The sequence below is a fragment of the Trematomus bernacchii genome, unplaced genomic scaffold, assembly GCF_902827165.1.
Source record: "Trematomus bernacchii unplaced genomic scaffold, fTreBer1.1, whole genome shotgun sequence".
Lineage (NCBI taxonomy): Eukaryota > Metazoa > Chordata > Actinopteri > Perciformes > Nototheniidae > Trematomus > Trematomus bernacchii.
Window position 1 is genome coordinate 2,604,676 of NW_022987409.1, and position 23,641 is coordinate 2,628,316.

The 23,641-nt window shown below is 40.5% G+C and overlaps 1 protein-coding gene across 1 annotated transcript; it reads left to right on the top strand.

Moving 5' to 3' along the window:
- The first annotated feature begins 3,014 nt into the window (after positions 1-3,014).
- Positions 3,015-22,779, top strand: lnx2b (ligand of numb-protein X 2b). Its single transcript, XM_034137367.1, is given in 11 exon segments — positions 3,015-3,283; positions 8,971-9,546; positions 11,261-11,454; positions 12,946-13,145; positions 15,031-15,462; positions 16,039-16,095; positions 16,097-16,183; positions 18,996-19,170; positions 19,994-20,234; positions 20,327-20,485; positions 21,192-22,779. Coding segments are annotated over 10 exon segments (2,088 nt in total). The 5' UTR covers positions 3,015-3,283; positions 8,971-9,139; the 3' UTR covers positions 21,328-22,779.
- The last annotated feature ends 862 nt before the right edge of the window (positions 22,780-23,641 follow it).

A 23,641-nucleotide genomic window follows, 5' to 3' on the forward strand; every position in this document is an offset into this window, starting at 1 on the left:
TTCGTTTGTCTCCAAGGACAGATTAAAAAGATAAGCCAAGGGCAAAGCTATAAAATCAGCTGCTAACTTTAAAAAGTACGGCTCCAGGTTGTCAGGACCTGCTGATTTTCTTGGTTCCAAACTTTTCAGGGCTTTATGCACCTCTGAGACTGTTACTGGAATAAAATTAAGCATTTCTGCCTTATCAGAGATTTGAACAGAGTCCTCCTTCACAATGCAATGTGGAAGATCTATAACATTTTTGTTTCCAGCTAATGATTTAATAGTTTGTAATGTTCTGATAAGACAGGAAACTTTGAATGTATGCTGGTAGGAAGCAAATATACAATATATACTATTTCAAATGTTTTAATGTTTTTTTTAGTGTCTCTAAAATGCAGTGGCATTGGGGGACACTGCTTTAAATTAAAGTCCTGCATTCAAATCTTACTCAATTAGAAGAAAAAAGAATAAGCATTAAAGTTACTCATTATGTAGAATGGTCCATTTCAGTTTCATATAAATTATAGTACTGGATTATGTTGTAATGATGAGTATATCACTTTAATGTTGTAACATGTTATTGTTGGGATTATTATATTAAGTGAATTTACTGCTGGGTTTCCTAACCTACAATGAATCATATTTCACTTGATTTTTTTTAAATCAAGAGTGAAAATAAGCCCAGTAACTAGAAGCTAAAGTTGTTAAATAAATGTAGAGAATTAATCATTGTAACAGAAAAGTATTTTGCTGACTTACTTACTTTAATGATATCATTGTGTGATTCTTACTTGCTAATATGTATCTCTATTTAGCTTTCACGTCTTTGCTAAGCTTGGGAAAAGTCCTTATTAAGAAGATTTTTGAGGCGATGTTGTTATTTACATGCTATGTGCACCAACAGTATGACCTTCATCTTCTGTTGAACTGAGAACATCCTGATACTGCCTCCACAACTTCAAGAATACTCTTTTCATTATCGCCAAGCTTGACTCCCCTTTCCTCCTCTCTCTGTTTAAATATTAAACCTGAACTCTACTCTTCGTCCTTCACTCTGCAGACTGTATGCTCTCTGTATGACTGATTGACTTTTCTTGCAAGAAATAAAATATGACAAAGACAGCTGAATGGTTTGATTCTTCATCCACATTTCATGAATGAAAATGCCACCACAGTACTGCATCATTTCCTTGTAACATATCAAATGTTAAATGTTACTGTGGGGAACACTTCTGTAGCAATGGAGAGTCAGGACTCAGAGAGACACGAGGAGAGCTGGAGCTTTGATGGCAAACACTGGTGGTTTATTTGGAGTTACGGCCGGAGAATTGACAAAACAGGTGGTGTGTCACGAGTTGACACAGCGGTTGCCAAACCAATTCTGAAGAACTCTTCTGCAGCTCGAGGTTTTAACTAGTTCGGAGTGTAATAATCAACATTCTTTATTAGTGAGACTAAACAATTATGGACCCTGAATCTAACTATAGCTCTCGTCCATAGAAAAGAATGTGCACCAGGGAACCTACTACGTCCCTGAACAATAAACTACCTCATGGCGGCTTGTGCTCTGTCATAGACTGGCAACAACAATGCGCCCAAGCTGCTCCTCCTTAAAAGAGATAGCAGCAATACCCAAGGCCGTAGACCTATGCCATGGGAAAGGAGCCAGTGAGAGGATAAAATTATGAACTGTGTCAAAGGTTGAATACATAAGCAAATTATTCCCTAACAGTTACTACTTACTTAAAGAAAATTAAAGTAAATGTGAAATATTTTCATAAACTTTAAGTGGAAAAGAAGTATAAGGTTCAAGTACAATTATAGGTAAAAATTGTACAGCACTTCCATTAATTTAGTACATTTAGTTACTTTTGACTATTAAACAATGTACAATTTAATAATGATATACAGCATTTGGAAAAGACTACATTTAAATACTTTAAATGAATTTTGCTTAGAATAGATTTGAACTTTTATTGTAACATTTTGAATGCAGGACTTAGTTGAGTTGTGCATTTTAGATAGAAAGCAAAATAGCTGAATACCTCTTCCAAACCACTAACATACAGAGATGGGAGAAGTACTCAGATCTTGTACTTGTGTAAAAGTAGAAGTACTGTAAGAATACTCTGATAGAAGTCAAGGTTGTGCATTCAAAATGTTACTCAAGTAAAAGTACAACAGAATAAGTATCAAAATATACTTAAAGTACCAAAAGTTAAACTACTCATTATGCAAATGGTTCATTTCAGAATAATATGTTTTGATTCTATTATTGATGCATTAAAGTGTTATCAAAGCTGGTAAAGGTGCAGCTAGTAATTGCTTTGTACACTGCAGGGTTGCTTGTGAATGTTAATCCAGGTGAAACTAAAGTCCTATTTAAGAGTTGATTATATTTCACACCATTAATCCAAGTCTTTAAAGTAACTAAAGGTACAAAATAAATGTAGTGGAGTAAAAGTACACAATCTACCTCTGAATTGTAGTGAAGTAGAAATACAAAGTACCATAAAATGGAAATACTCAAGTAAAGTACAAGTCCCTCAAAACTGTACTTAGGTTTCAAGGTTTCAAGGCTTTTATTGTCCTTTGTGCATAGCTACAGTGTAGTTATGACAATTACATTCTTCACAATAAAACTGATAAAATAGTACAGGTTAATACAATAAAATATATTATAATAGAAAGTGCAGAATAGTCTATAGTAATTGGAATATTGATATGAGTTGCAAACAGATGAATGTTATGGATGTTCTTTCAAAATTGCAGGTGTTTAACAGTCTACTTGAGTAAATGTACTTAGTTACTTCCCACCTCTACTAACATGCAACAGCATTTTGGCGATAAGTTGTTGTTATGAAGCAGACACAATTCTGCATGCAAGATAATAACAGTTAGAGGTTATTTCATTAAGGACTGGCGAGCATTTGCTGTAATAAGAGAGTGAAGAAGCATCACTGCCTGAGTGAACACACTGTAACAGAGCAGTGTGTCCACCTGCATGCTGCTCTCCTTCCTGTGCTGCTGCTGCTCGGTGCGTTGCTCTGAAGTATGTTTGCTCGAAACTGGGAAAGTCGCCCAGTCCTCGCCTGTAGGTTGAACTACACCTGGGGGACAGCCTGGGATAACCACTCCACAACAATGCAGCGAAAGATTTCGCCAGTGAAAACTTCGACAGAGTAAATGCTGTTCCAGTATTTTGTTAGATGTATCTTTTTATAATTCAGTGAGTTCACAGGGATCTCTTTGTTTCAGCTAGCGACACGTTAGCTGCTTCCGGAAAACAACCTTCACACAGGTAAGGCGAGTTTCGGTCTCCTTATGAGCCAAATATGTCTTTCTTTGAGAACTAACACCACCTAAAGCTGCTTCACTCTTGTATGTGTATTCAAACCTTGTGTTGTATGGTTAAATATAGTTGTATTAAGGCAGGTATTCACTCAGAAAGTGAGTTTGAAGGTGTGTAGCTGTTAGCGGTGTAGGCTGAAGGTGAAGCCATGGCTGCATGTGGTCCACCTGCCTGATACCTGTGAAGGTTACCTTTATTACCTCTTCTGTCATCTGGATCTGTCACATCGTGCTGTTGTGATTAGGACCAAAGCAGCAGACATGGGCTGACAACAGGGGGGGGGGGAGTGAGTTATTTATGGTCCCAGTGACAACACACATCAGGCAGGGCAGGAAAGTGAGGGAACATGTCCTTGTTGCTGTTATTGAGCAGCTTTTCATAAAGTGGTAAATGGATTTTGAAATGGGTATCGTCACCATCAGTGATGGAAAGTCACAACCTTCATTTACTCAAGTGGCTTTTTGTATGCACCTCACTCCATGTAAATCTTATTTATACGTCAGTGAAATACTGTAGCCTACTTTTTACCCTAACACACAACACTAGTGTTATCTGATGGCAATTGCTACTGTTAATTATTTAACATACAAAATGTCAGTTAATCAAATATGATTTGATAAGCCGATAAATTGATCCCTAGATGGGACATTTAGGAGATAGAATATATACTATATACAATTGATAGCAGCACATTTAGTAAACATAAAACAGTATACTGACTGATATATTATATGGTTGGTTTTGTAATAGTATTAGTACTTTTTGTCTGTATAATATGGAAATATAATGTAGTCATATAGAAGAATACTAAATACGATATTACAGCAATACCATATGTAGTATAGCAACATCTACATCAACATATTTTATAAATTAGATGCATTGGTATTTGGAAGAGTTACAACTAATTATCTTGACAACTATAATGTTGCAATCTTACATAACCCATTCTTTTATGGATAATATGATAATTCATATTGTCCATATTTAGTGATTATGTACAGCTACGCAGTTCAAAAATATTTTCTTTACAGTAGATTTCAACAAGGGTAAACCAACTTCACCTCTTGTAATATTTCAATCAAGTTACAGTATTAATGTTTAACTTAAAGTATTATTGTGTATGTGATATGTCTGCAGTAGCTGTTGCTAGCTTTAAAGACGAGTTGTTGTGGGGAAAAAGTAATACAATGTGAAGGTCACTATGTACTTTTTGTCCTGTTTGGTACATCAAGATCCAATCCAGCCTGGTTTGACCATTTCTATTTTTGAGCTAACTCAATCATCAGCTGAGTAATTACACTTGTTTCTGTTTGCATTGGTTGGTCCAGTGAATGGCGCTAAATGACGAAGGCTTTTGTTGAGGAATCACTGTTACCTTCTGCCCTTCAAGCTGAGTACAAAGGAAACACAGATGCTGATGATAAGTTAAGGCCATGGGTGGTGTTTGTTTGGTATGTACAGGCAGGCTGTCGTACAGTAGGAGGCTCAGTCGCCCTGTGAACATAAGCTTAACCTCGATGTGTGACATCTCTGGGAGACACTGGTACCACGTGTGGGTCTGCATGAGGCTGAGAATACAACTGGGGCGGTTATATAAAAAACTGGAACGAAGTTGCATTGGGAAATAATTTGGTGAGCGATGTTTTTATTGCCACTCAGATGATTTGTTTTGTTGATTATTTCAGATATGCAATGCAAATATTGGTCATTCTGTTGAAAGCAGGAAGCTTTGCATGGTGTTGCCATAGCAATCACATAATATTCAAACAGAGCTTAAACACATGAAACAATTGTATATTATTATATTACTGATAGACACTCTAATGATAAGTATTGTGTAACTTTTTAATCTCAGACGTGTTGGAGCTTTCCATACCTAATTGAGGATTAAGAGTCATTCACCTCTTAGATCTATTTTTTCCATTACATGTGCTCTATTATATTGTAAGTACCAGACATAGTTGTAAGGCACAGGTAGACGCGACACACCTCCTTTCACATGGACTCATGGAGAAATTATTTGTCTATAGCGTGGCTTCACCTGCGCTCACTGCGGGTGTGGCAGCCCATGTGACTCACTCACACCGACCATCAGAGCGAGTGATTCGGCTCAGCTTTAAAGGAACGCCACCTCTGGTAATCCTGTGGGAGACTGGAGGACGCTGTTGGGAAACAGACACTTCCCCCGCGAAAGCTTACACTGTCACATGATTACAAGACATTTGATTTGGATAAGGTACCTCGTTAAGGCTGGCTGTGCTTTGGTTGGCTCTAAACCTGTAAAAACATTTTTCACCGTGTCTATTGTAAAGCTGTCTTGTGTTTTAAGCTCCACAAACATGGGCTTTAACTGTAGTATAAAATGTTTAAGTGTGGGATTTCTGTGAAATAATGTCCTAGCTCTAGTGCAGGATTAGTATAAGTACACATACTTGTGATGTTGACGTTGATTAATGGAGATGTTGATGCAAACTTTCTCAAATAAACTGAAGACTAAAGGATTTTTTATTGAAAATAGTAGATGATTGGAACCCACTTACAATCTTCTAGGGCTGAGTAATTATTATTTTCTTTATTGCTAACACATTAATTTGTTTCATTAACCAGTAACTTGTTCAGTCTAGTCAAAAATAATAAACAAACATCCTAAGGTGATGTCTTTGCTCATTAGATGTCCTGGTATCTCTAAACAACACTCAAAAACACAAGTATATTCAGTTTAGAGTTGCAACAGTTCCTTGATTGATCAAGTTGTCTGTAAATTATTTTCTAAATTAGTCATTCGGTCTAATTTCCGAAACATTTAGAAAATTCACAAGGTTTCTGACCAACAGTCCAAAACTCCAAAATATTCACTTTGTAATGATACAAAATGAAGAAAAGCAGCCAAACTCACATTTAAATGCTGCTAATAGTTAATGGAGTAATCAATTATTCGACTAATCAGGTTATCGACTAATCCTTACAGAGTCTCCGTTTCACATGTAGGATCTCAAGAGAGACGGGCACCTTTTATTGATGTCATGCTGTATCCTTGAGGAATACGGTGATATTTACTGCTGTGTCAGTGATGTATAAGTGGACAGTCAGTGATAGATGGTTCAGTGGCTGCCACCTTCAGATACAATGAGCAGGAGGGGACCAGTAATCTCCAGGGTCGCTGTACGTCTTCCTGTGGAGATGACCTCTGCTCTAATGAAGACATGCCTCAACCTCGCTGAAACCCATTGGATGCTCTCTGTGGCCAGATGTGCACGACACTTAATCCAAAAGCAAATAATACACCTTAGGTATGAAGAGATATGGAACTGGGAATGTGTTATTGACAAGAGAACGAGCTTTACTATTTGCAGCATTGTGTGTTTAATGTATTAATAATAATAATAATAATACATGTTATTTATATAGCACTTTTCCTGGTGCTCAAAGCGCTTTACAAGCAAGTAAAGAAGAAAAATATCAACAAAAGTAAAATTTGCTAAGCTAGGTGGATGGGGGGCGAGTGGTTAGTGGATTAGATGTATTTGTATCACTTTTTTCACATTCTTGAACTAAGGCTGCAAGATATATCGGTTTTATTCGCGCAAAAAAAAACGCAATATCAGCATGCGCGATAAACACAAATACTGCACTAAGTTGTTTTTTTTCTTTAAATATAGTTGAAAGTGAGTAAAGAGAGTAAAGTGTAAAACTGCTCTTTAAAGTGCAGTTATCATTCATTTTGAAATGCTTTTTGTGTTAGGTTCAATGTTCAATTTGTTCAGTTAACTATTATTGACATAATTTCCTTACTTTTTTAAATAAACAGGCACTTTGTTGTATTTGAGTTGTCAACTGAAAGCAGCAAAAAGGCAGAACTGAATACACTTTAATATCAGTTTGTTTTTTATCGCAAATGATATCCTTTTTCGCGATATTCAATAAAGTTTTTGCATATTTTCCACATATCATGCCGCCCTGTCTTGTGGTTTCAAAATAATTGGAGAACAGCCTGGTTCGTACTGCGCTTCCTTCTCCGTGCTACAGGATCCATGACCCCTATCGGTTACAGGACGAGGTATCACTTATGCAAAGTGAAGACAAAGAGAGAAAGAAGGCCAGTGTGACCTCAGCCAGAGTGCACGCATGTGGAAAATGTGTGCACAAATATTAGTAATGGGTCCTGTGTGTTGGCCATCAGTCAGTCAGCTATTGAGAGTACTTCACCTGGAGTAGTGCAACATCAGCAGTCTGAGCCACCAACCCCCCCACACACACACACACACACACACACACACACACACACACACACACACACACACACACACACACACACACACACACACACACACACACACACACACACACACACACACACACACACACACACACACACACACACACACACACACACACACTCACGAAGGAACACTCTCCTCTCACTCTGCCTAGTTACACCAATTCCCCTCTGCATTCCTTACAGCGGTGCAGCCGGAGCTCACACACATCCATGCTCATGCACACAGATATGCGGCGGCACACACAGGCAAGCACACGCACTCATACACACAGACATTATTCAGACGGTGTGCTGCTGGAGAGGCAGGGCTCTGGTTTCATTCAGGCTTCAGGCAGCTGGGAGGTTAGAGTCTTGTGTTTGCGTGCAGCGGCTACTGGGTGCTTGACAACCAAGATATCAGCTCGGTGAGTTGCTCTGAGGCAATAACGCTGAAGATAAAGGAGCCTTTTTGTGCCTGAACTCTTGGAAACTAAAGGTAGTGAGTTCATTGTGGTGGCTTATTTTTCTCTTATGTAGATGTGGTAATGTGCATGGGAACAGTTTTCCGTACTCCTTTTGTGTTTTTAGGATACATTTTCAGGTTATATTTGATGCTGTTTTGTTCTTTTCTGTGCCACTTCTCTCAGATACCATGAAGTCTTTATAAATGAAGCCTGTGAAACTACTTACTTATTTCTTACAAAAGCCATTTATAACAACTGAAATGGCACGTTTTGCTTCTAATCTTAACAAGCAGTTGAACAAAAGTTTTCTCTTTCAATTTAATTTCTTTTAAAATCCCAACACATGCTGTTTGAAAGGATGCAGTTTATTATACAGGGTAGATTTTATATGATCTACTTTAACGTATTTGGTGGAGGTTATAATTCGTTTTTTAATTAATACATTTGTTCTTATGTGGAGGGCTGGGTTTAAAGTTTCTCCAAAGAATGCGATCCTAATCAGCCCTCTCCTTATGAGAGAATTAAAGGAGATTAGGAGCTCCACAAAGGGATGGAGACCACTGCCGATTGGGTGCAAGGGGTCATTAGTGATGGGGGTTGCATTTCTGCCCAGTTCATTCAGAATTCGTACTCTCGTGTAGTGCCATGCCTTTGTTCCTTCCCATTAGCTGGGGTTTGACTTTAGTTTGTGTTCTCTTGCCTCATTTCACACAGTTTAGCCATTTTCACTGTGGAGCACGAGAAATGCGAATTCTTTTTGTCCCTCAGGAAACTAGCTGAGAGGAAGCAGCTGCGGCTTGCTGCCATATTGCTGCTGCTCTGTGGATTTGTCATTTCCTGTGGAGCTTGCAGGGTCACGTAAGAATAATCCAACTTCTACAAAAGACTTGACAGTGTTTCTCTCTCTACAGAAAATCTAAATGAAGACATGGAGATAACATTGTCGACTCTGGATCATCATCACGTTTGAATGGATTGTATATCTGGACGGGCAGACTTATGACTGGACACGGACAGTTTTTAAGGAGATAAGAGAAGCACAACATTTCCAGAGAGCTTGGTACAGATCTTCTTCCGCCAATGGCTACAACAGAAGCTAAAGTAGCCGGCAGCAGTAGCGCTGCAGGTCTGTCATGGGCGAGAGTGTGTAAGGAGTGCGGGCAGCAGCACGAGGGCTCGGACTGCCACCTGTATGAGTATCAGGACGAGGTGGACGATGAACTGGTTTGCCACATCTGCCTGCAGCCCCTCCTCAGACCTATGGACACCCCTTGTGGTCACACATACTGCTTTCACTGTCTGAGTAACTTCTTGAAGGAGCAGGACTTCTGCCCCGTGGACCGCCAGCGGCTGCAGTTACATCAGTGCCGTCCCTCCAGTCTGCTGGTCAGGAACCTGCTGGACAAGCTGACGGTGATGTGTCCCCACTCTGCAGAGTGTCAGCTGAAGATGCAGCGCTGCGAGCTGCAGCCGCACCTGCACAACAGGTAAGACCCTGGGCGGGACGCTGAGGGGTCGAGACAGCAGTGTTATTGGATATGATGAAGCCTTAACCTGTCTCATTGAATGGTCACAGTGTGTGAGACGGAAACACAATAATTATGTTCCCTGTCTTTGTCAAACACAACAGGGTTTTCATTCAATCATGAGCATCCCTACTATTTAATGTAATCCTGCTTGTAAATACTACTTTTGAACCTTCGGTAACCCTTGTAATAGCTGCAATTTGCTGCAATATAGTAACCTTGCCATGAGCAAAAGTGTTGTATGCTGCAGAAGGGAAAAATACACTCTCTTAATACAATATTTATTGTTTTATACACCATGAATGTAATACATGGATAAGAGGGGTATATAATACATCAGTATAGTTGGTTCTGGATTTCATAAATATGTCATGAAGTACAGAGAGACTTTAAGCAGGGATTTGAGGCACAGGTTCAAATGAAGGCCAAGGCGTATCAGGGATTACATCTGAAGAGTTGTATATTACATTTAGAATATATATTATAGAGCAAGGTTGTGGGCATATAAACAACAGAGTGAGCACAGAGTAATAATTCATCATATGACAACGACCTAATTCCTTCTAGAGTTGTATTACATTGCCTTTAAGCCATGGTGTTGTTAAACTGAGCCTTCCCACTATCTTCTGGAAACAAATCCTATTGTGGAAGAGTTTGACGTTTTTTCTGGAAATTGTTTTTCCTTTTTTAAATTAAACGCAAAGATTGCTATCGCAACCATATCTCTCAATTTAATATAAAGCTACAGCTGCTTAGCTTAGCATACAGACTAAAACGTGGGGGAAACATGCACCTTAGTTTGGATTGCCTGCCTACCTGCAAAGTTCACTGATTGAGACTTATGTCTTGTTGGTTTGAACTTGAGGTATAAAATCAGAAATGTCAGAGTGGCATTAGGATATCAGCCAAAACAATGTATTTTTCTATATGTCAAACTATTCCTTAGACTTGATGCATTTTATTGTAAGGCCTATTAAACCCAAATACATTTACTGAGCGCTTGCATCCCCACACAAAGTATAACAAGTGTAAGTCATGCCTAAAGAATGCTTACTACTGCTCAGGAATGAAAAATAACTGTCCCCACTGTTTAGTTTCTCCTCTTTATGGCCTTTTAAAGGCGGTGTTTCCCCCTCTCAAAGCTCCTGTTAGCTCAGTCCCTCTATGAACACACACACTTCTAATTATGGAGCTCGAGGCAAAGTGCAGGTCAGTCGTCTTGTTTTTCACATGGCCAGTGTGGTGCTTATCATCCTGGTGGTCAGCCATGACGTGGTCAGTTGCGGGAGGCAGATAGTCCTGCTGCAGCTGCTCTGTGCAAACAATGAGGAGACAAAGTTCAGTCCAGCTCTCTGACTGACTTAATCAGACTCAACCTGTCTCACAGACACTCTGCAATGCAGTAAAATCGGCTGCTCATCTGCATAGTGCTTCTATTCTGAGCCCAGTACATAAATAGTCCTGTCTTTTGTCATCTCAAAACACTTTTGATAATGATCTTTCTCTCTTCTCTGTGTTCAATCCATTCTACCACTTCTTGTTAACATCAAACATTTAATAACATACCCTTCAAATCATCATAAAGATTGTGTTGTTTCTAAGAGAGTAAACCACTGGTCAATCATCAGCCATCATTGTCTTTACTTGTTTCCTCCTTTGCGCCTGTTTTCCCCAGATGTCCTGTTTTTAGAAGACTGAGGGAGGAAGCAGAGAAGAGGAAGAGGCCCTCGTGGAACGAGCTAAAAGGACGTAAGAGTGACGGGGAGTCGTCTGCTGACGCTAAACATTCAGCAACACTTTCCCAAAACCCCACCAGAGATCAGCCTGAGCCGGGGCTCATAAATCCTGCCTATGAAGAAAGTGAGGATGGTATGGGATCATTTTATCATACTAACAACAAAACACCATTATTTCAGCAATGTAATCCCATAAGTCGTCTTGTTCAAGTAACATCAAAGGTTCAGGGACTTTTCTTTCTACCTAAGCACACGCAAACTAGAAGGCACTAGAAAAGCACTTCCATGGAAATGATTTGTAATAGGAGGCTGGTCATAAGCTGTGACACTTAATAATGTTCCATATAAGCTTCTGGGTTGAACAGAAATAGTTTCCTTGCTCGGGGGGATTGCAGGAAACCCAAATCCTGGTGCCCTCCCTCTTCGGTCTGGGAGGTTGTGTAAACACACATTCGGGATCTGGTGAGGGTTTTAAGCCTGGAGGGTTTGATTCCAAGTCTGTCTCAGGTGAATCATCAGCTCACAGATGTGATAACCAGACAGTCTCATCACCGGGAAAAACCCTCAAAGCAGTCGAGCAGCGAGCCAGAACCAGGGGCCAAACTCCACGAAAAACATGGTTGCCAGGCAACTGATAGTCTGTGTCCGCAGAGAAGTTTGCATGGTTGTCATTATAATCTCTATTTTAATCAAATGAGTGTTTAATGCACTTAAGAAGGGACACACAATGAGCTTACACTTTTTAACAATATGTATTAAGCCTTAAATACATGTTTTTACAGCATAGCATCTTGAATTCATGCCTGTTGTAATGCTTGTGGGACTCGTTTGGTAGCACTGCTCTGGAGTCAGCTGTAGTTGTAATTACTTTATGATGTGTTTGTTTCCAGAGATCAATTACAAGGTTGAAGTCCTCAGTGCATGTCACTGTGTTTGAATTATTAGTTTGGATTATAGCAAGCTGACGTCACTCTGTTTCCCGTCTAATGTTGCTGTTCCCCCCGTACTGTAAAAACTCAAATCCCCCTAAAGATCAATAAGTTGTTATTGGTTGTCACAGAGTTATGTAACTTTATGCGTGTCTCTACTGGTAGAGTTCCACTACAATAGTTTGGTAGATAACGTATTTTTCTGTTTGCTGGGAGTTAGATAAGGAGATTTTCTTTTTCTATTCAAGTGGGCTGAATGATTACATCTAATAGCCATACAAACATTTTCTTTCTGTGCACGGAATAAACAAATGCAACATGCAAGATAGGATCAACTTAATTTAGCCCAAAGTAACATTACATGTCAAAATATTCCTACTTCCAAACCAACTTTTGAAATGATGATTTCACAGTCTCTTCTACATGAAGTAAATGAACCTGGTCATTTGTTTAACACGTGTCTGATTGCCTGAGTTATCATGTGTCTTGCCCTACTGGACCATCTTTGAGTACAGTTTTTTAACTTCTGATAGGAATTATGGTTAGCTCATTGATATTTAAACTTAAGTTTCACTGACTGTATGTTTATCAGGTATTTACAAGGGCAATGAACCAACAGGTGCTGAGAAATGAAAGTATTTGCTCCATGAACCTGAAACACATTTGTATTGACTCCACTCTGTCTTCCTCCCCAGACAACACCCCGCTGCGGTCCAGTCTGGTGGCCGAGGCCAATGTGGTGGAGCTGTTCAGAGAGGAGCCGGAGGAGGAGCTGGGCCTGCGCATCGTGGGGGGGAAGGACACGCCGCTGGGGAACATCGTCATCCAGGAGATAGTGCGAGACTCGCTGGCAGCTCGTGACGGCCGACTCGCCCCGGGGGACCACATCCTAGAGGTGAGGGAGTCTAGGATACAAAGTTTTAATCTCCTCTTCATTATGGGATTTGAACATGGTGGCCTAGCGTGACACGGATCACTTACACCCTAACACCCTCGTGCATTCCCATGGTATTGTAAACAAGGTGCCTCAAAGCAGGGAAAGAAAAAGAAGATTTTCAAGGTAAACAAGTTTTGGCCCCGTGGTTTAAGGCGTGGTTAAATACAGGGACAAACATGTCAGTGTAGCTTCACCTGGTTGTTGTTGGTGTCACTGATTGACTTTCAGTTTGAGAGGGTCGTGATGAAGTTATCAAACCCCAGTTGTTAATATGAAACTATAAGATTAGTTATTTGGCTAGTTTTATGCCAATTATTGCTGCAACCAACATATGTTTTTTTATTTTAGATATTTATTTAATGAATGAACATACAGTTTGGTCTATAAGAAATCAGAAAACATTTTCCACACAAATCCAACAGTCCAAATTCACAAATCGTAAACTTTTCTTTTTATCTATAAACCTGGATTCATAACATTTTTGGTGTTTTTGCTATAAAAAAAAAACTCTTAATCGTTTTATCAAGTAATTTTATTTGAAAGATTATCAACTTACCATGGTAACTCTAGTTCTACTATAGTACTCTTTATTTTTTATTTTATTGTATTTATAGAAATGATATTATCTAAACATTGAAGGTCAGTCTCAACACCCTTTGTAAATATCATAGTCATTTATTTCTTACTTTTGAATATGATTCAGGGTTTCCTCAAAGGGGAATGAAAAGCGGAAATATAATAAAATTGATAATAACCACAATTTATAATTGAATAAGTTGCGGTTACCTCTCTTACAACAATATCCTCCTCCTCCTATTTCCTACCCCCGTTCTTCTGGAACACGGTACCGCTGTAAACCGAGATCATGAACTCCCTTCTGGCCCTCTGCTTCAGGCTGCCCTCCAAAATGCTGCTTTCCCTACAAAGAAAACCAATCCCAAACCTGGATATGAAAACAAAAACCCGTCATTCAACAGGCCGCCTCAGGATGTGAAATATTAGCTGCAGTTTTTTTTTTGGCTTTGTGGAAAACTGGTGGATGTAAAGAGATACTGTGACTCAGTCTTTGCCTTTCCCCTTGAGTTGATGCATTGATTTCTCTAAAGACAGATATAAAGGAGACCGATGATAACTTGTTACTATCATTTTCCTGGTTCTTATTTTTCTGATAAAGAAAATACAGTTAAGATCTTGAATACTGATGTTAGAGGGCACTATAGGGAAGTTACTATTTATGACATTATTTATGAACATTATCAGGATAATGGTCAATATTCTCACATGAGCTATTATGGTAGAGAAGTGAAAAGAAGAACCTTGTTTTAAAATTACAGGAATTAAGAGAACAGACTAAAACAACATTGCTATTCTTCTATGTATGTATCCTTTGTAGATAAACCTTATGATTTATTATCACCTTATATAGGATATATATTATACCTATCTGTGATGCAGTACAAATATTTGTATAATACATTTTTTTAGAAAGAGTGATTCCAGAAAGCTTTAGTGCCATTTAAGGAGCTTTAATCACTTTTTGCTGATTATTAGGATAATATCATAACACCTTGAGTTGCATTTATTTTGGCCAAGATAATCATGGCATGAAATGTTCATATGGTCCCGTGCCTGGATGGAAGAACAAGTCACAGTTCCACTTTTTGGCTGACGTTCGCACAGTTCTCTTGAAGGAGAAGCAGCAGAATTAGTTAACCTGTCTTTCTGCTCCAGATAATGTCATGTAACTTTCTATAGTGGCAGCCTCCACGTACAGCGCGTACTGAAATGTGTGTGTTGGCTGATGAGCCCTAACCCTTGTTTCCTCTCTCTCTGGTGTCTTCAGGTGAATGACGTCAGTCTGGCCTCAGTCCCTCACTCCCGGGCCATCGCGGTGTTGCGGCAGCCTTCCGTCCTCCGGCTCACTGTGATGCAGGAGAAAGGTTTCAAAACACGGGATCCACGGTCGGATCATCTCCCTTCCTCTGGCCCCGCCCCCACTGCCTCCCAGCCCTCTCACAGTCCCCATGGCAACACTAACTCCAATCACAACCCCGGCTCCGTCCTGCAGGTGACGCTCGTGAAGAGTCAGCGCAGCGAACCGCTCGGCATCAAACTCATCCGCAAGTCTGACGAGAGCGGGGTCTTCATCCTGGACCTGCTGTCCGGGGGTCTCGCAGCCAAAGACGGGAAACTGAGGAACAACGACAAAGTGCTCGCTATCAACGGACACGACCTGAGGCACGGCACACCTGAGAGCGCTGCCCAGATCATACAGGTGGGTTATACAGCCCCAGAGATAGGGTTTGACTTTAGCCCAGTTACTACAAAGACACACTACATTATCACTGACCATTTTTTTAATGACTCTCAGGCTGAGTTGATTTCAGTATGTATTTAGTTATTGAGTTATAGTTTGAACTCCCTTCTGTCGCTGCATTTCAGCAAGTACAGACCGCTTTTGGTTGATGTTTGTTTATACAAATTCATTGTTTTTTGTTTTTTATCAAATCAAGGCCCAGATAAAAAGATGACAAACAATATGCAAACATGGCGGCTCAGAAAAGGGATTCAAAGGAAAAATCATTTAAAAAAAAGTTGATGTTAATTAAACATGTTTTTCTTTTTTCAAAGAAAGGCACATAAGAGCAAAATGACAACTTTATGACTGAACATTTTATTAATTAGAAAAAAGGGTATAAAATATTAACATTATTAAAAAATCAAATAAAGTGACACAAATGTGTGGTAGTATTGCAAAAGTAAAGTAACAAGAAGTGATCACATTCGACCTAATAGTGTTGATTATGTATTTGCTTTGTCATTAATTGTTTTTTTAAATGTGTGCATTCAGGCGAGTGAGGTGCGTGTGAACTTTGTGGTGATGAGGCCTGCAGAGACTCAGGAGGAGGGGGGGGGGCAGCAGAGAGGGGCACAGCCGAGCAGCCAGGAGGGTCCCGGAGCCACAGTACTTCAGACGCCGCTCCACATACATAAAGGTATACAGAACATTTACACAACATAATGCGTCAGCTACTTTTTATATACATTTTTTTATAGTTTTTAACAGTACAATACTGATCAGCAACCGTTGATTACTGTGGTAGTCAACATGTCTAAGGCCCAGGCTCCACGGGAACGCATACGGCAAAACGCATAGGAGTAACGCAAACGCAATCGCCAAAAAGCTTCCGCCCACACGCAATATACACCGGATTGTGTCAAGCTCCACGAGACGGCTCCGTTTACATCCAACCGCTGGAAAAGCTGCAGTACATATGCCGAGCCTGTACGTGGAGCTGTAACTTCCTCCACAAAAGCAGCAACTTCCTCCACAAAAGCAGCGAAGAAGAATGGTTGTCATGGCTGCACTTCTGTGTATTCTCCGTGGTGGGGGCCGAGGGATCCGGGCAGAGTTTTTCGCCGGTCAACGTGTGTTAAAGTTTAAATCTTCCGGACAAAATTATAAAAGTGCCGGTCAAAGGTCTTCTTTGTTATTTATTGAGCTTTAAAACAAATGAATAACGACGATATAATGATATATAATCATAAAATACACGGAGGCTGTCTCTTTTTCCTCTCTTCTGACAGCGTCAGTGTCTGTCTCATGCAGCAGCTGATCCTGTAATGATGACTCGACAGTAAAAATAAACATATTTATAACTAGTTTAGGTAGTTTGAGAGGTAATTAAAATAGCGAAGGGTGATGATCTGACTTGAAGTGTGTGTTTTGCTCCCGCTGCATCACAGCGGCAGGAGCTGCGTGTCTCCGTCCTGTCAGATTAGACTTCACTCGCGTTTATGTCCATATCGAGATAAAGATAAATAATCTGAATTCAGTGTGCAGTGTACTTTTGCGGGGGTGAGCAGCAGAGGCGGGGGGAGGCGGGGCTATTGCGTCGTCATTATCAGAAACGGATGACCGTATAGGCGACTCCACGGCCCCGTTGGACCCCCCAGAGCGCTCCGTTCCCAGATCTATCCACCTTTGGACCCGTTGTCGTTTGCAGGGTCCGTTTCTACCGTTCCGTTACGGCGTCGTCGAGCTTAAAGGGCTATACGCAAGAGAAATATGCGGATACAACCCGTTTTCGTTCCCGTGAAGCCTAGGCCTAATGGCGCGTTTCCACTACACGGCCTCGCTCGGCCTCGCTCGGTGTGGCTAGGCCTCGTTAGGACTGGCTCACTTTATGGCGCATTTCCATTACAGTTTAGGAACTGGGGTAGTATCTATAGTAACGCAGTGTAGGCGGAGCCGTGACGTCATCTTCAATGAGAACCCCAGAAAAACAACACAGCCGTTAGCTGTTAGCACTCAGAGCTCACAGCTCCTCATATATGTTCAGAAACTAGACAAAAGTTAAACAAGTACAAACCACAGACTGCCTGTGTCATGGCGAATACAGTCGCTGCTTTATTTATGTCTGTATAGGCCGTTGTTGTGAGTGTGGACGGTCGGAGCATATACTGCGTTAGCTTAGCCAATCTCCATTTAGAAAACACGCATTTTAAAAGGTTTTTCGCCTGCCGTCTGTCTGCAGACTTGTCAAAGCATTAATTCATGGTTTTTACTAACCGGTATCAGTATGTTGTTACTTCGGCATCATTTTGAAACGTGTATTACAATTAAATCACGGTCAAATATGTCCATCTTGTTGTAGTTGTAGCCCCCTTGCCAGCGATGCTCTCTCTAGTTTAGCATACTCAGCCCGACTCAGCCTCGGTTGTCTCCTGGCCCTAGACCCACGATTTTATGAGGCCAGAAAAACTGTGAATTAGGACCCGCCGGCCGGTACTAGGCCAAGTGGAAACGCAACCAAAGACGGGCCGCTGACGTCACAGCCCTCTTAAACCGTGCTCCGCGCTGTAGTGGAAACGTGCCATATGTGTCCTTAGGCAAGAAACTCAACCACAAATTCCCCTGTTTACATGTTTAGGTGTTGAAGCGTTGGATAACAACGTCGGCCAAATACCACTTTATAATGTAATCTCGGCCCTTGCCAGCTGTTGGCCCCTGAACTTTCTTTTCCACAACTTAGCACAATATTTTTCTCAGTATTTTCCAAACTTCTCATGTTTCAGTTCACACAGTGTAGTTGTGATTGCTCCTCTGCCAGTCACACTCATGTGTGCCATACACTGTCAGTAGAAAGAATGACAACCCCCCCAGCCGAGGGGTGAGAAGCTTTGAGCCCAGACACCTGCGTCGGTGGAGGAGATGAAAGCGAGGGGCCTCCCTCTGTCCGGATCAAAAGGCCTCGGTGTGCTCCCTCTGCTGCGGGGCCACGCTCTTGTTGTTGTTTGGTTGTTTCTTTGGGCAGCAGAGGATCAAAGCTGGTAACAGTTAGCTTTCGCCTGCAGAGTCGAGCCTTTTCGTCTTGATGGGGGGGATGGGCTCCCTGCTGGGGGGAGGAAGAGCCCCATCCTCCCCCCGGCTTCCCTTCTGATGGTTAACAGACTCCAGAGGGAAACTGGTTGAAGCTGTCACTTTCCACACATCTTACCCACTACGAGAGCCGAGTGTTGATCCTCACACGTCCCCTCGACCCTCACCTCTCAGCTCCTTCTCAAATGCTTCACATTTGTTTCTACGAGTGGTTTTGTGAGAGGAATCAATTAAGTCAAAGGATCCCGGAGAGTCTGAAGTGTGTGTGTGTGTGTGTGTGTTTTGTCATGCAAATTAAGATAAAACCATAATGAGGAAACATGGCATCCTAAACAAGGCCAGCATTACTAAAGAAACTCTATACGATGATGTTGACCAATGTGGTATTCGTTGCATTGTATCTGATTGCTCTATTGTTCCTATAGGATCCTCCAGGAGGGTTTTCCAGCCAGGAGAAGACGGTGAGCATGAAGAAGGAGCCTCGGCTTTCCCTCGGCATCACCATCGCCGGGGGGAGGGACTGTCGGAGCCGTCTACCCGTTTACATCACCAGCGTGCAGCCGGTCGGCTGTCTTCACCGAGATGGCACCATCCAAAGAGGTGTGAATCTGACGTTTAATAAGACTTTTTAGTAAAAGCTTTAGGCCCAATTTGATCTGGGAATGTTATTAATCATGCCGAGCTCTCCACGCAGCTCTCCACTATATTCCGTTTTTTTACTTTTCAGAAGCTGGTAGAGGCAGATCTGTAGCATTTTGGTTTAAAAAAACAACTGAAACAAATGATTATCAAAATAGTTGCAAAATAATTTTCTGTCGAACAGATAATCAATAAATTGACTCTAATGTTAATGTCAGAGGAAGTAGTCTTTGAAAAGAGTGGGGGGCGGTTCAGTCAGTTTAAACTTTGAAACAGAAAAGTAATTGTGTGGGAATATTTGAATAATGACACTGGACTCAGCATCAGCAGGAAACCGTTTATGGGAAACCATTTACAGTTCTGTTTGAAAATCCATCACAATGTGACGACTGACTGAATAGGAAAAGAGCAATTCTCTTTTCACTTACTTCTTTTCAGGGATACAATGTGGACACTTAAATGGAGAGGATGTGTGCTAAAACAGAGGCCTGACCCTCACTAGTTTAGGAGAGGTGCCCGCCTTAGAGAACGTCCAAATTAGGCCGTTTAAATGTGCTAATGCAGGCTTTTCTCTCTCTGTCAGCCCTCTATATACACTTAAACTGCATCTTTCTCCTTTCCAAAATAAAATGTTTTCCCCCTATTTCATTTTAGACCTAGCTTTGTTGATATCCAGTCTTATCCATCTGGTTAAATTGACAACCAAAAAGTTGTCCCTTGATTAAAATGTATCTTTTTTTGAACAAAAATGTCTCAATTTTCACCACATCACGTGTCTCCTCAGGCGACGTTCTGCTGAGCATTAACGGTGTGGATCTGACCCAGCTGACCTACAACGAGGCGGTCTCTGTGCTGAAGGCTCAGACTGCTCAGTCCCAGGTGGCCCTGCGCGTCATCCAGACCCTCTCCGAGAACCCCGACGAGGACAGTGAGGCGAACAAGGACGACATGGACACTATGGAAGACCCGCGAGACGACGCCCTCAACTGGACGCCGCTGTGGACTCGCTGGCTGGGATTACCGAGGTAGAGACTACTTTTTTTTTTATGCGGAACAAACATATTATGTTCCTTTTTTGGTGTGAAAGTTAACTCCAACTCTGCCCTTGTTGTTTCAGTCCCATGCACTGGTGCCGGGACATCGTCTTGCAGAAGACCAACAACGAGAGCTGGGGCTTCAGTATCGTCGGGGGTTACGAGGAGAGCCACGGCCAGCAGCCTTTCTTCATCAAAACCATCGTGCCTGGGACCCCTGCTCACTTCGACGGACGCCTCAAGTGAGTTCAGCTCAATATAACTGCTTCATGACTTGATAGTGTGGAGGTACATTACATACCAAATAATCACAGATTTTAATGCTACAGAAGATACATACAGAAGCTATAAGAAGTGTAAACAGAGCAGACTATCATCAAACCACAAAGATAGTATTTATAAACTCACATGCTCACTATTTATAGATTTGGTGGACTTAAAATAGAACAATTCATGTATAAATTTAAAAATAACATACTTCCATACTGTATCAAGACGTCTTTTTCAAATGACTTGTCAAAGAGGATTCATGCTTTACAAAAAGAATCACAACAAATGCAAAAAGGTTTTGAAAAGGAAATTAAATTTGGTAATGCCAATAATGGATTTAAAATAAAAAATGTGTAATATATATGAGGTATGACCACAGGTATGTATATATGACTTTTAGTTTGGAACATTTGGGTATATATAATAAACATACTGTTCATTGATTTGGTTCTTTCTTTAAGTTTCACTAAACTAAAACAAAATAATGAATATTAAAAGGGGTAAGTGTAATAATGCTTCAGTCTATTCCTTTTCCGTCAGCATGAACTTGCTTTGGTTTGTGACTCTTTCAAAAGCAATGACTTAGTATTGCTTCAATTATATTTAATGTGTAAATCATGTGTTTACGCTGCAAATGCCTGAACTAATGGAACATTACTGGTCTGCTGTTCCCTCCAGGTGCGGTGATGAGATCGTGGCGGTGAACGGCGCCACCACGGTGGGAATGAACAACTCCTCTCTCATCCCCATGCTGAAGCTGCAGAAGAACAAAGTCACTCTGACGGTGGTGTCCTGGCCCGGCAGCCTGGTGTAGAAACACACACACACACACACACACACACACCTGACCATTCACTCTTTCCTCTCCGTCATCTCGTTATTGTTCCACACACACACACACACGCACAGATCCTCGCCCTGCTCAGCTGCATTCTTGACTCACTGTCCCTTCAATATGTAACTCATAGTTATGTAATGTGTGTGTGCTTAGGAACCATTGTGTGTACAAAGGAGATGACTTTCAGTAGCGAGCAGAGTCCTCTCACACCGAGCAGATGATTGCACAAACTAGGTTTAGGGTGAGAAAGTGATGACAATCAGTGAATGATATGCTAAGGACAAACTGGAACTTTGAACACCTTGTTGATCCTTACCTGAATACTTTATCCATTTTGTTCCTTTCTTGTTAAATAATGTTATCATTACATGACTTCTTTCAAATAACAAATGTCGTTTTTACGATATGAGTAGAGAGTTGTGACGACGAATTATAGGTAACTACACAAAACAAGATGTCTGCTGACTGTAAAGACTCATGCCAAAGACAGAACAAGTATCCTGTCCTGTAGCTTTTATAGATTGTATCAACCTTACTACAATGCTCTTTCAAATCGTGCAACAGAATGGGGAAACCCTGATGTAAATGTAAGTAAAGTCAGTCAAAGTGACGTTTAGGATTAAATAAACAGCTGCAACTAGGAAACAGAACTTTGGTTTTAACAGGGAGGGTGTTGAAAAGCCAAAGAAAAGACCTACACTCAATTTGGTTTGACAGCTTATACAGATATACAGAGGCTCTTTAATCCAAATCAGTCATCAGTCAAATCCTACACAGTCCTATATGTAAACAGAACCCTGAACACACCATTCAATCAGAATGACCTTATTGGTAGGAAATGGCTTGGGCCCAAGTTTATTTCCTGTTCGCAGTGGATATTAGCAAATTCTGAAACAGGAAATAAACATTCTTATTGTTTTAAAGCTGAGAGCTGGTCTATAGAAGCAAATCATTCTGTGCTGAATGTTTGGTCTAAATCAAGAGTTTTAGTCTATTAAAAGACATTCAGCAGACATCCATTGAGCATTTCCCTTGCAATGATATAACACTGAATGGCATTGATAAGCGGGAGCCTTTTTAGACATTGAAAGACAAACCAGAATGTGAACCTGCCTTAAATTCCCACTGTACAAAAATGCGTCATTATTTCCTCATTATAAACTGTAAATAGGAATTTCAAAGGAGAAAACGGCCTTGTGAGATACATCTGTGTTACCTCGTTTCTATTTTTATGTCAACACATTCCCAGTGGCCTTTCTTGTGTCTAAATTGAGACAAGACTTATTAAATATTTCAGAATATCGTTTCAGAATTTGTTTTTCAAGTCAGAGTGGCTGCGATATAATGATATATATGTATATAGAGTAGGAAATATATGTATTGGCCTGTACACAATTTCTTTATGTTCAATAAAATCATAACAAATCAGCTTTTGTTTTTCCGTTCATTCTGACTTGTGTCATTGTGTGAAGGCTAAGCAGTCAACAGAAAACTCATCAATGTTGCAAAGAGCTGATGTTTGTTCCAATTCCATAATAGGTATGGAGATCAAAGTATATTTTTTTATATTTGAATGAACTACAGCATGAGTGAAAATGGTTTAAATCACAGACCCAGTCAGAAATGTCCAATAAATGTGCAGTCTGTTCATGGCTCAGTCTGACACCTAGTGGACACAAACTGACTCTTTAAACACGTGCAAAAAAAAGAGACATTTGCTCTGCAGTAATTTAGTCAATTTAAATATGATCAAATGTATTTTTTTAAAGTTTGCACTCCACTTGTAGTTAAAGAAAAACTGGATTACACAAGATATTGGTTGTTGAGAAAGACTGATGAGAATAATGTAGTGTCTGGTTTGTGAAACCTGCATGTGCAAACACACAACATTTACAACCTCTCCTCCAATAAAAGTCACACACTCAATGTGCAAATCATTTGTTAAAAGTAAATGACCGGCGTTTAAAACTACACGAGTTAAAATAATTAAGTATTAGAAACAAAATGTAACTAAAACACCCAGAGAACAAATAGACTTCTGGTTGTATTATCAAACCTAAAACGTAAGTGTGGTAAAAGTACACAATTTTCCTCTGAAATGTAGATTAGTAGAAATAAAGCATCATGTGACTGTCTTCACAAGTTTCTCAGATGTTATTGTTTGAATCCCTTTAAGATGTAGGTGCTACTCTCTTCAGATAAAATCCTTATTGAGTAACATATTAAACTGCTTGGCTGAATCTAGAAGTAGTGGTGGCAGCTTCAGACCTTTGGAGCAGTAGGGCAGTAA